The sequence below is a fragment of the Rhinolophus sinicus genome, chromosome 16, assembly GCF_057876585.1.
Source record: "Rhinolophus sinicus isolate RSI-liver-muscle chromosome 16, RSI-T2T, whole genome shotgun sequence".
Classification (NCBI taxonomy): Eukaryota; Metazoa; Chordata; class Mammalia; order Chiroptera; family Rhinolophidae; genus Rhinolophus; species Rhinolophus sinicus.
Window position 1 is genome coordinate 10211374 of NC_142516.1, and position 12395 is coordinate 10223768.

The 12395-nt window shown below is 41.3% G+C and overlaps 1 protein-coding gene across 17 annotated transcripts in view; it reads left to right on the forward strand.

Moving 5' to 3' along the window:
- DENND1A (DENN domain containing 1A) overlaps positions 1-12395 on the forward strand; it is a 472628-nt gene that overhangs the window by 214234 nt on the left and 245999 nt on the right. For all 17 annotated transcript variants that reach the window (XM_088793184.1, XM_088793181.1, XM_088793185.1 and 14 more), the window contains 2 exons: positions 4485-4565; positions 8509-8562. In XM_088793184.1, coding sequence (XP_088649310.1) covers positions 4485-4565; positions 8509-8562 — 135 coding nt within the window. The remainder of the gene's footprint in view (positions 1-4484; positions 4566-8508; positions 8563-12395) is intronic.

Here is a 12395-nt window from a genome sequence, read left to right on the forward strand (position 1 = left end):
AACCTAAGTCACTGTACTCTCTATTTGTTGAATTCATTGTTTATTTCACAAGTGAGTAAGTCACATTGTTTTAATTGCATTTCTTTGATTATTAGTGAGTTGAATATTTGTTATATATCTAACTTCTTATATTTTCCTTTTTGTAAATGGTCTTTTTTAATTAAAGTGATACATTGTTAAATATGAGAGAAAAATTTCCCCTCATATTGTCTATGGAACATTAATTTTGAGAAATGATCCATAAAAAGAGTACCATAGTTCGATAACATTGGGGTTGGGGAGGGAAAGCTGTGTTTCGTTTTTGTATCCTTAAGATCCCTGTAGTGTAGGCTCTGAGAAGTCCTGCAGTGGAGAAATCTGGGTTACTCAGGGCTTCCCATCTCATTTGGCCCCAAACCCTTTTTATGCCTTGACTGATACTAATATTTTGAGATACCAGTGTTTGCTGGAATACAGTTGGGGAAATGCTGTTTTGGAGAAAAGGTGGAAATTGTGTGTATAATGAATAAACCTTCCCTTCAAGTTAGATTTACTCACTGGCAAATGTATTCCAGACACCATAGTAAAGGGAAGGAACAACCAATAGAAATGGCTCCCTGGATGACTACGCTCGCTCTGAAAGGATGCTTAGGTGTCAGGGAATTCTTTCCGAAAAGAAGTGATTTACTCTTTGATGAATGAGTTCGGAGGCCACCTTGGGTCTCTTCGTTGATTTCTGATTCGTAGTTCACTTTAGTCAAACATTCAGGTTTCCACTCAAATTTGAAAGATGTCTTTAGTAAATAGAATTGTAAAAGATATAGGCTCTTAACAGTCTTAGAATTGGAGATTGACTCACATACTTTTTTTCTTCCATATTTATGCTCCAGTCAGTTACAAAAAAAAAAGCAAACTTAGTAGACTTTTAAAAACATGTGTTGTGATATAGATAGGTACAACCTACACATGGGGAGGCAAGATTGTTGCCCCGTAAAATTGGCACACCAGTCCTCTGGGCCATAGCCCCAGTAAGGGTCTGCCTCTTGAAGCTTTAGAGACTGAGACCAGTGCCATGTTTGAGTGGAGTCTGTTTCCCCTGCACCCAGGACTCTTTTTATTAGATTTCTTCTTGTTAAAGGAATGATCACATAGATGATAGGGAGTCCCCCTACGCCTGGCTAAGTTGTTTGCAAGGTGTGGGTCATCAGATTAGAACAGGAAGAAAGAGCTTTTATTAAAAATACAGAACCCTTCCCAAGTCCAGAAGTCTTTGTGAAGGTTAAGCATGGCAGGCTTCAGTTAGGGGGTGGAGGGTGAGCATGACGGCTTATCATGAGTGTCAGAGCCTAAACTACACGACGAGGGTGTCTGTCTGGGGCATCGACCCAGCATGGTTGTCTGGCCCTGAGTAGGGCCACAAGGGCATCCCTGTGGAAGGGATGGCAGGGGTGAGGAGGGCATCTGACCCAGAGCCGCCTGGCTGAGGGTGTCGGAGCCTGAGGGATGAGGAGGTTGTTTGTATGGGACGGCGGTGGTGGTGGTTGGGCACTGGATGTCAGAACTAGTGGGATCGAGGGGCAGCAGCAGTGGCCCAGCACTGGGGTGTTAGTGCAGGGTTGGGTGTGGCATTTTTGTTGGGGGAGAGCGGACAGTGGTGAGCTAGCACTGGGTGTCAGTATTTGGTCAGGGCAAGAGGGGCATCTAGGTGAATAGGGAGGTAGGGCATTGACCAAAGATGGGTTACATCTGAATAAGTCAACATATTAAAATAGGGGCAAGATTTTTCACATCTGTAGAATATAGTTACAAATATGTAAAGGGAGGAAGCTGGAATGATTCCTATGGATGGATTAGAATTAGAGCCATTTGTATGAACCCATGGCTTTCAATATATGTAACAAATATGAAAATGAATAGAGATGGAAGTGTGTGTTGTGGGCCTGTGTGTGTAGTATAGTCCACTGAAAGGGTCTGGGGTCAGCAACACCCAAGTAGCGGGGAACACATCTAGTGTCCAAATCTTTGTTTCTTCGTAACATTTCCCACCCAAAGGAGCCAGAACTCCCTAAAGAAATGTCTTAACTCCAGCGCTGGGGCAGGGAAAGTATAAGATGAGCCTAGAATATCTTTTTGTGCCAAAAATAAGGAAGTACTCAAAACACGATGGGGACATGTCAGAAAGACACAAAGGAGAGCTCGATGGGGCAAGGGATTCCCACTGGTCATATCTGGGACAATCTGCGAATCAAAACAAATAATGATAGCAAAGGATTATAACCCATTGACTAAAACAGGAAACCACTTGTCCATACTAATATAAATAAGTAAATGGATAAATTAAAAGTTTGATGAGGAATGGGATATTGATATATACCGTGTTTACCCGAAAATAAGACCTACCTGGACCATCAGCTCTTACGTGTCTTTTGGAGCAAAAATTAATATAAGACCCGGTCTTATAGAAAATACTTATTACTAAACACAAAGGGAAAACTAGTAACCTCATAGTAAAGACATCAGGTGAATTAATCAAATGATCAAAGTAAACATCATCAGTGATAGAATGAACTGAAATCTCAATCAATAGAAAACATCAGCTAATTGAGTGATTCTATAAAATGGCGGGTCTCACTATCAAGTTCATACAAATCTAGAAATGATAGGAACTGTTCCAGACTGATGAAGACTAGAGAGTCAGAACTAGAAGCAATTTGTGATTCTGAAATGGTTATTTTGCTCTCAAGGACATTATTGGCATAGTTGACAAAACTTGATGGGATCTGAGGATTAGATGATAATGTAGTATCAATGTTAATTTCCTAATTTTACAGATGATTCATTGTGGTTATGTAGGAGACTGTCCTTTGTATTTATGGATGATGGGGCATAATGTTAGCAACTCACTCTCACATAGTTCAGAAAAATAAATCATTTCGTATTGTCCTACCATTAGTCCGTAAATTTGAGATTGTTTCAGAGCAAAATTAAACATGGGTGTGCATGCATGTGAGGTATGACACACACAAAAAAATATATGGTGAATGTTTAAATTAAAAAAAAATTTATTGCAGTACAAAACACATTGCCATTAGTCCTCCTCGCTTCGGACACACTTATCCCATCGTTCTTGCCACTTTCTGAAGCAGTTCTGGAAGTCCTCTTTTTGTGTCTTTAGTTGCACTGTTGTGGCTGCCTCGATGTCCTGAATCGATTCACAACATTTATCTTTCATGGTCATTTGGACTTAGGAAGAGCCAGAGATCTCATGGTGCCAGATCCGGTGAATTAGGTGGATGAGGACACACTGTAATGTTATTGTTTGACAGAAATTGCTGTACCAGAAGTGATGTGTGACACAGAGTGTTGTCACAATGGAGGATGAAGTAAAGACACTCACAAAAGAGGACTTCCAGAACTGCCTCAGAAAGTATCAGGAGCGATGGGATAAGTGTTCGAAGCGAGGGGGGAGTATTTTGAGGAGGATTAATGGCAATGTGTCTTTTACCGTAATAATTTTTTTAATTTAAACATTCACCGTATCGTTTGATCACACATCATATGTATATTTCCCTCCTCTGTGAGATACTTGAGTAATTTATCAGAGTTCAGATTGAAACAGGCTTTTGATCTGGGCTCATCTTCTTTTTCTTCTTCTTTAAATTCACTCTCAAAAACAGTTACCGAGCAGCAGAGAGGGCCCTGGGCTTGAACACAGAAAGTGGAGCAATTTACTATGTTAACTCACTGATTTGAAGCCAAGTTGCTCCACCCTTCAGAGCCTCAGTTTTCAATCTGTAAAGTGGGGTAGTTGTGAGGATCAAACAGATAACAAATGGACACAAATGTAAGCTCAGTACTATTATATCACTATAGAGATTCCACAGGGTGGGAAATGTTTTTTGGGATCATTCTGCAAGCAGTGCTTTTTTGAGCCTTTTAAAGGTGAATCTCTTTTCAGTTGAATAATTTGTGCTGCTTTGTATTTCATTTCACTAATTAAAATGCACAGCCACTGTCCTATAATGCATGTTGTTCTGCGTAGTTCATTTTTTTTTTTGGAGCTTGCCATGTGGATCCAGTGAACACTCAATAAAATTCCTGGAGGGTAATGATGATGAAGACAAGATCTATAGTGTCATCGTTACCTCGCCCCCCCCCCCCCGCCCCCGCCCTGTAAACCAGGATTGTGTGCACCAAAAAATTGTTGCTATGGAGTCGAGAGGATAGATTGCTGAGAGCTTGTGGTATATGATCCATAAAAGGCGGTCATAGTCGGTGTCTCACTGTGTAGAACAGGTCAGACGGTGTGGGAGGATCTGTGGGGCTCTTCCGTTGAGCCACCAGCAGTGTCTTGTGGCCCAGCTGCCTTAGATAGCACACCTGTTCCTGTTCTGGGGCCAGTGCCTCCCCAGCCCCCCGGCTCCCTGTGTGCCTAGACCTCCCTGCAGGTCTCTGACTAGGGGCTCAGCCTTGCTTTTGTGACTGAGGCCTTTTATTTCTTTCAGGAGAGTCAGTGGAATGAGCTTCTTGAAACTCTGTACAGACTTCCCATCCCGGACCCAGGAGTGTCTGTTCATCTCAGCGTGGTAAGTGGGGGCAGGATATTAGCAATCACTGAAAAGCCACTTCTCTATGAAAAGTAAAAAGGAGTGAGCTGCACAGGATCGTCTTTTGTCGTCCGCACCTTCCTCATCCCTCCCCCGAGAACTCTGAGACCGCTGGGCTCAAGACCGGCCAGGGAGCTGTATTCCTTCCTTTCTCTGGGATCCCATGAGCAATGGGGTCCCCCATGTCCCCAGGTTCCTCCTCTTTTCCTGGCTGTCATCCCACCACTAGCATCTCCTGGATGCCAGATGCTGGGCTTCGAGTCAGGTGGCTGGCCCCTGTCTGCCTCTTCAGCCCGTCCTGGGTCCCCTGCCTCATGCTTCGCCCCTCAGCATTTCAGTGCATGCCTGTTTGCTAAGGCCCATCTTGCCTCCCCCTGAGCCTTCATCACCACCTCTCTCCTGTTTAACAAGGTACCTCATATTTATTCTTTAGAACTCAACTTGGGTTTTAATTCTGAGAAATCCTGCCCTGACAGCCCCCAAGGCTGAGCTAAGGTTTTCTTCTTTGTCCCCAGCATCTTGTACACTTAGCAGTACTTAGTCATGCCACTTGGGAGGATCTGTTTTCCTGTCTCCCCCATTAGACTGCAGGCCCCCTGAGGACAGGGATGGAGCGTGCCTAGCATAGCTCCTGGACTGCAGTAATAACTGTTTCTCTGAACTCTGTTAAATACATGCTACCTTTTCTGTAGTGTGTGCTAGGGTGGAAAATCCTCTGAACTACAAATTGGGAGATTTCGGTCCTAGTTGTCGTTTGCCAGTGATCTGAGCGGTCCGTGTGCTTCCTTATTTCAGTTACTAGAATTCTCTAATTCCCCAGGTCAAACCCTGTGACCACTTTCCTCAGTATTCTCAGGTGGACATCCTTTGGCCAGCTGTTGATTATGCAGGCGCTATTTCCCCTCTGTTGTGGGGTCTGATTGTTTAAAAAGTTTTGGCTTTCAGCTTCACCCAAACCAGGTACAGTCTTAGTGTTCAGTGGTTATTATCTTGGCATTTGCCCTCTTAAAGAAAATGAACATATCTTATAGGTCTTTTTCCGTGATCAAATTGAAAGCAATATTACTACCAATAAGCTAATAATAGATCTGCTATTTGCTAAGCTCCTAATTTATGCCAAGTATGCATCTCTAATGTTCAAAACGACTACACATAGATGTTACCATTCTCATTCATATAATAGATGAGGCTTAGAGAGGAAAAGGTACTTGCCCATCCAAGATTGTGTGGTTAATAAGTGAGAAGATGGGGGTTTTCAAATCCAGGGAATCCTTCCAAGCCTGTATTCTTTCCACTAGGCCATGAGTGATGAAAAAAAGGGAGGAAAGAGGGAAGGAAAAAAGGAAGTTGTAGAGGTTTTATGCACATTAATAGCACATAGGAAGGAAAGGAAGCTTGTTACAGAAATTCACGTAAAGAAGACTGTCTGGCAGATGGAAAAAAAATGAGCTTTAAACCTGCCCCCATCATTGCCGAATAGCTCGGCAACCTTGCCTCTGCCTCTGCCCCTTTTCCTAAGCAGCTTGATCTCACCACTTCAGTCTGTAATGACATCCGACAGGTAGCTGTGGGTAGCTTGGCTGGGTCACCAGCTGGTGGGGAGCAAGGGCCACGCCTTCCCCTGAGTGGCTGCCAGGCCTGAAGGACAAGCCATCGCAGGGGCAGGAAGAACTGTTGGAAGGGTGTAACTGTTTCGTGCCAGTGGTTTCTAGGAATGTTTCTGACCTCCTCTGGTCCCAGCATTTCATGGGCGATGGAGCAAGACAGAATTTCAAAGGACAGCTTGGGGACAGCTTGGTTTTGGAATTGCATTGGCTCACTATTTACAATCCATTGCATCTGTAAAAGCAGGTACTTTTTATTCTTTCCTGTTCATAAGGAATTCCTCTCTCCATGTGGCATTTCTGATATTAAAGCGCGAGTCTCATCTAGATTATAAAGCCTGAAATGTTGATAAAATGGCAGTCCTGGACTTTTTTTGGTCTTTAGTCACAAGAGAATATTTCTGTGTGTCTGGTATAGATTATTGAGAAAAGTAGAAGTGTAATCCAGCAATAGATTACAAAAGAGCAATAATAATTTTCTAGTGAAATATCATTTATGGAATGCTAGGCACTTCACATAAATAACATTCCTTACAACAGTTCTGCAGTAGTTATTATGATGCCCGTTTACAGGTTTGAAGATTAAGGTTCTGAGCCGTTAAGTGAAGTTGCCTAAAATCACATAGCTGTTAAGTGGTCGATTCTCTGGTCCCTGTTCCTTCCCCCTCACTGTGCCAGCCGTTACTTTGTGACTCCATCACTGTGTGGGCATCCATCACTGAACATTTCCTGGAACTTCCTTCTAGCCATTTGGAATAGAAGTTGGTAAATTTGTCATCAAATTTAACCTTATGTTTTACTTTTACTACTGTAATCCTTATTGTTAAATTGAATTAATTGTTAACTAGTTTCCATGCTACGTAATCGCTATTGTAATACTTCATAGGTAATGTTTTGGCACCGACCCACAAATTTTGGAATAATGCATTGCAGAGGGTTTCTTTAAGGTTATCTTTTCATAATATATTTTTTACTTGTTAGTGTATTATTTTAATGCAAGTGGCTTTAGCTATAATTTGCACATCAAAAGCACTGGTAAAACAGTCTGTTATAGTGGGAAGAGCATCGCTGTAATTATCCTAGTTTTGTCACTTACTAGCTGTGTGACCTTAACAAGTTACTTCTCTAAGCCTTAATTTCCCCATTTGTAATGTGGAGATAATATCTACTTTAAAATTTGTTATGGAAATTAGAGATAATATTTATAAAGGACCTGGCATTAAGCCTGCGAGGTAGCAGGTATTCAATAAATGTCTGTTGAATATTAGACAGGTAGCTCATACTGTCATTATTGTTATTGTCGTTATTGCACTTGTCCCTGGGCCTTTTATTTCAGGAAGGCTATACAACTCAGTTTTCTAGAGACCTACTTATTTTGCAATTATCCAAGAATGGTAGGGCAGGAGAACTTCCCGAAATGTCCGTTGGGGGTCCAGGTTTGAACCTCGGCCGTGGCTAAGCTGACCTCTGCAGGTGCCCTTCCGGCCTTTGTACAATCCCATCTTTAATTGACCAGCACCAGGCTCCTTCCATTCCTGCTTCCCGTTGTCCTCTGAGTCTTTAATAGCACAGAGGAGGTGTCACCGGTTCAGCCTGTTGTCACTTCATTCAGGAACACATGCTTGTTGCATACATGGAGATGCCTCCTTGAAAGTTCTTTGAACAGGTCAGGTGTTCAACTCCACGGAGCTGGGCATTGCGCTCCCTTCACTGGAGATTGCACTGGACGTCAGGAGGCTCGTTTGCAGAGCATGCATAGCAGAGAGAACTCCGCTGTTAACCATCTGAAATGGTGTCAGTGCAGCCGTCCTTCAGCTGGAGCTCTCCTTAACACATCGCTTGGGCCTTCAGGGCAGATTTTGCCCGCAGCTTGTAGGAGGATATAATCTCAGATGCTGAAATGAAATGGCAGGTTTGGTTAGTAAAGACCAGTGGCGAGTGAACCTAGTGATATTTGGTCTCTCGAGTCTACTTGCCTCATTGAACAGTAAATTACGAAGCCTGCAGCTTTCATGTGCTCAGAAACCTGCCAACATTCTATGGCAATTTAGTCTTTAACCTCTCTGAGCTATTCATTTCTGTCTCCCAAAGAAGTTCATCTCTCATAGAAAAGAACTCCACCTATCCAACTGATGACTTAATGCATCTGGCTTTTATCTATCATTATCCAAAGAAAATACTCCATAGACATTTCCTATGAGTGAGGCTGTTTCCTCATCTGAATAAGGAATTATCTAGAGATCATTTACCTGGTTTTTGAATAATGTGCTTATTGCATATTTTTGCCAAAATAAACAGCTTTTGCTTTTCTTTTCCAGCATTCTTATTTTACTGTGCCTGACACCAGAGAACTTCCCAGCATACCTGAGAATGTGAGTACTTTGGAGAAAAAAATTAAAATTTTATTCTTTTTTGTTTTTTACTTATTTTACAAGAAAATAAAAGGATATATTTTTCCATTATAAAAATACTGCATTATGAAGGCAAAAACAAGTAGAAAATATTTGAAAAGTATCAGAAGTATAAAGACAAGGAAGAATTGTTACTCATATTTCCCAAAAGCACTCAATCAGCTGTTCACCTGTTGATGTCTCATTCTAGTCTTTTTAGAATGTATTTTTTTGACATAGTTAAAATCACCTATTTCCTAAGCATTTTCCCATTTCATTTATAAGAATCATTTTTTTGGCTGCATAATATTCCATTTTCTATATAGTTTACTTAGCTTTTTCCTCACCGATGCATGTTTAGATGGTTTTTAGTTTTTGCTGTCGTAAATAAAATGTTTCCATATAAAGATTTTTTTATTAAGGTAGATTTACTCAAGTGGAATTGTACTTCTACTATGTTTGTATATTCACTTTTAAGAGAGTAAAATGAAGTAGCTGTGGGTGTAAGTGTGAGGACCCCCACCCCCACTTCTGAAAGACTGAGGGTAAGTGAACTTGAGTCTGAGGGAGCAGACGTTAATGTTTGCACTCTGATGAGCAGAATGACATATCTAGCCTAGCCTGAAGACACACTTTCAAAATGTTTTACTCAAATTATACGTAGTACTATGCAGAATTAAATATAGAATTGCTATGACTTTAGGCACTTGATTACTTTTTTTATTTGTGGCAAAATATATATAACATAAAATTTACTATTTGAACCATTTTTAAGTGCATATTTCATTGGTATAAATGCATTCACATTGTTGTGCAACCATCACCAATATCCATCTCCAGCACCTTTTCATCTTTCCCACCGAAACTCTATACCCATTAAACAAGCCATTAAACAACAACTCCCCATTTCCCACTTCGTGCCCAGCCCCTGGCAACCACTATTCTTTCTGTCTCTATGTATTTGACTACTCCAGGCACCTCGTCTAAGCAGAATCATACAATATTTGTCCTTTTGTTCTGGCTTCTTTCATTTTGCATAATGCCTTTCTGGTTCATCCATGTTAGATAGCATGTGTCAGAACCTCCCTCTTTATAAGGCTGAACAGCATTCCATTGTATGGATATGGCATACTACATTTTGCTTTTCCATCAGTGGACACTTGGGTTGTTTCTACCTTTTTGGCTATTGTGAATAATGTTACTATGAACAGTAGGATACAAGCATCTATTCAAGTCCCTGCTTTCAATTATTTTGGATATATACTTGATTACTTTTAAAAAACACTGGAATGAGCAGTAGATTCACAGAAAGGAAATTCTTGTAATTGAAGGAAGGAAATTGAAGAAAGGAAATTGTTGTTTATAGAACAGACAAATTATAAATGTCAAGTAATTAAGTTTAATTAATGAAGGTTTGTTATCGTAGATTATGGAGCAGAGGTCTGGCTACTTGGGGAATTGGGTCGGGGCTCTCAAATATTGGTGTCAGAATCTTTTTTTTTCCTGACTAGTTATTTTTCTCTTATTGGGGAATACAAGCACAATTACTAGTGTTCTGGAAGCTGAGTGGGGGTGTTGGGTTATGGTATAGCAACATTTAGTATGTAACTTTTATTTAATACACCCCCGACCCCCCTTTTCAACCTAATGCTTTATCCTCTGTTTATCCACTGGTGTCCCCCAAGCCTTTCTGGTTCAGTTCTCCTAGAAAGTGAATATTTATTCTTCTAGAGCAGGAGTGTCCAAACTGTGGCCTGCGGGCCAACTGCGGCCCATGATCCATTGTTAATTGGCCCGCAGCACATTCCAAAAATATATTTAGTTTACTTAAATAAACCAGGTGAGGCAATATGTACTTCACCTCGAGTGAGTGGCCCGGCTGTTTGTGTATTTTACCACATATGGTCCTTGGTAAAAAACGTTGAAAAAAGTTTGGACACCCCTGTTCTAGAGGGATGGCTAGAAGGCCATTTGACTAGCTGAGTGAGCTGGGAGAGGAGAATCTTGGGATTGAATTACTCTTACTTTTCTTGGCATCCTCCCCGCAGCCTTCAGAGGTCCTGGTGTCTCCAGTTCCTGAACCTTTTTGGAGTTCTTTGGTGTGATTTTGGCTTGATGCTTGCTGCCCTACCCCCTGGCCCCCGCCTTAGTGTTCAGCTTTTTCTGAGCCACCACGTCGGTCTCCTTTGGTTTTTCAACCTCAGTTGGTGTTCTTGACATCTTGGGCCAGATAAACTTTTGTTGCGTGGGACTGTCTTATATATTATAGGATGTTTAGCAGCATCCCTGGGCTCTACCCACTGTGTGATGATAACGTACCCCCACTCCAGCTGTGGCAACCAAAAATGTCTCCAGACATTGTCAAATGTCCCCCAGGGGCAAATGACCCAGGTTGAGAACCATTTCGTTAGTCACATCTGCTTTCTGGCTTCCAAAGACTGGATATCTTTCTTCCGTTTACTATCTTTTCTCCGGTTTTGGGGGTTTATGTCTTTTAAAATTCTTTGACTTTCTTTTTTTTTTGGGGGGGGAGGGCATGGTATCAAGAGCTAGAAAAGACAAATATCCACATATTTTACTGAAAATTCCCACAGTGTTTTAACTACGCTTCCTCTACTAATAGACGTTTAGACAATTTCTAATGTTTTGCTGTTGTGAATAATGTTATAGTAATAATTATTGCCTGAGTTAGGTTCTTTAAAAAATTTTTTTTAACTTTAAAAACTGAGAATTCCTTAAGAATTTAAATTTAAGGTACCTGAAAATTCTGATAGTTTCTTAATTTTCAAAACCACAATTACTGAGATTAGAAATAGCTTGAGAAAAAAAACCTGTCTTCGTAGCCCCACCTCCAATTCCTGTCTGCACTGTATGCCACCTCCCCTGTCCCACCACTTAAAAAATTTGCATTCTCTTTGCTGGTTTTGCCACTGATGAACCAATTTTCTGTGTATGAGCCATTGTCCCCTAAATGCTCCCTTACAAACCGTTAAAAGGCTGGCTTTGTTTGTTTCTAAGCGGGAATAATAAAACAATCTGCCAGACTTCTAACATACGCGGTTCCGTTTAAATCCTTCCAGCTCCTCTGCGAGAGGTAGACATGAACCCGTGGTACAGACAGGGCCCCAAGGCTCACAGACCTGAGGTTACCAGCCCAAGGCCTGCTCCTGAGTGGGATGTAGTGACCCAGGTTTGTAAGGTGCCAAAACATATTGTTTCAGTTATACACACCCACCCACCCCCCTACCTCCCTACAGTTGACTTTTGATATTCATGAGGAAAAAGGAAAAGAAGTGATTTTTTTAAATATGTATATATCTCAAATATGAAAAGAAGCAGGCAAAGCTTTTTCTCCAAGGAGAATCTGAACTTTTGTAGGACCAATTTGTGTGATTTTTTGACATAGAGTCACTACTGAGCTCTAGCCGTGTTGAAATTTGCATTTTAATCTCTTGGTGATTTTTCAAGGATTAATTTAAAATGACTAAATTCCTGCCTTACAAATTGAAACAAGCAATAACCACGGAGTTGTGAATATGAGCTAGTGTGCCGTGGTGGAGAGAACATGAGTTTTGGAGACAGACACGGGGCTTGGCCATGCTGAGACCTTGGGCTCCTCACTTCTATTCTCTGAGCCTCACTGTTTTAATCTAATAAAGAAAAATGGGAGGAATTAATAAAGTATTAAATGTATAGTGCCAAGTTCCATGCTTGGGGCAATAGAGGCGGTGCTTTCGATGGTCCTCTACTTTTCTTCCTTCTGCTTTCTAGAATCCTTGAGGACTGAGTTGTGGCTGGAAGCTCAGGAACGTTAC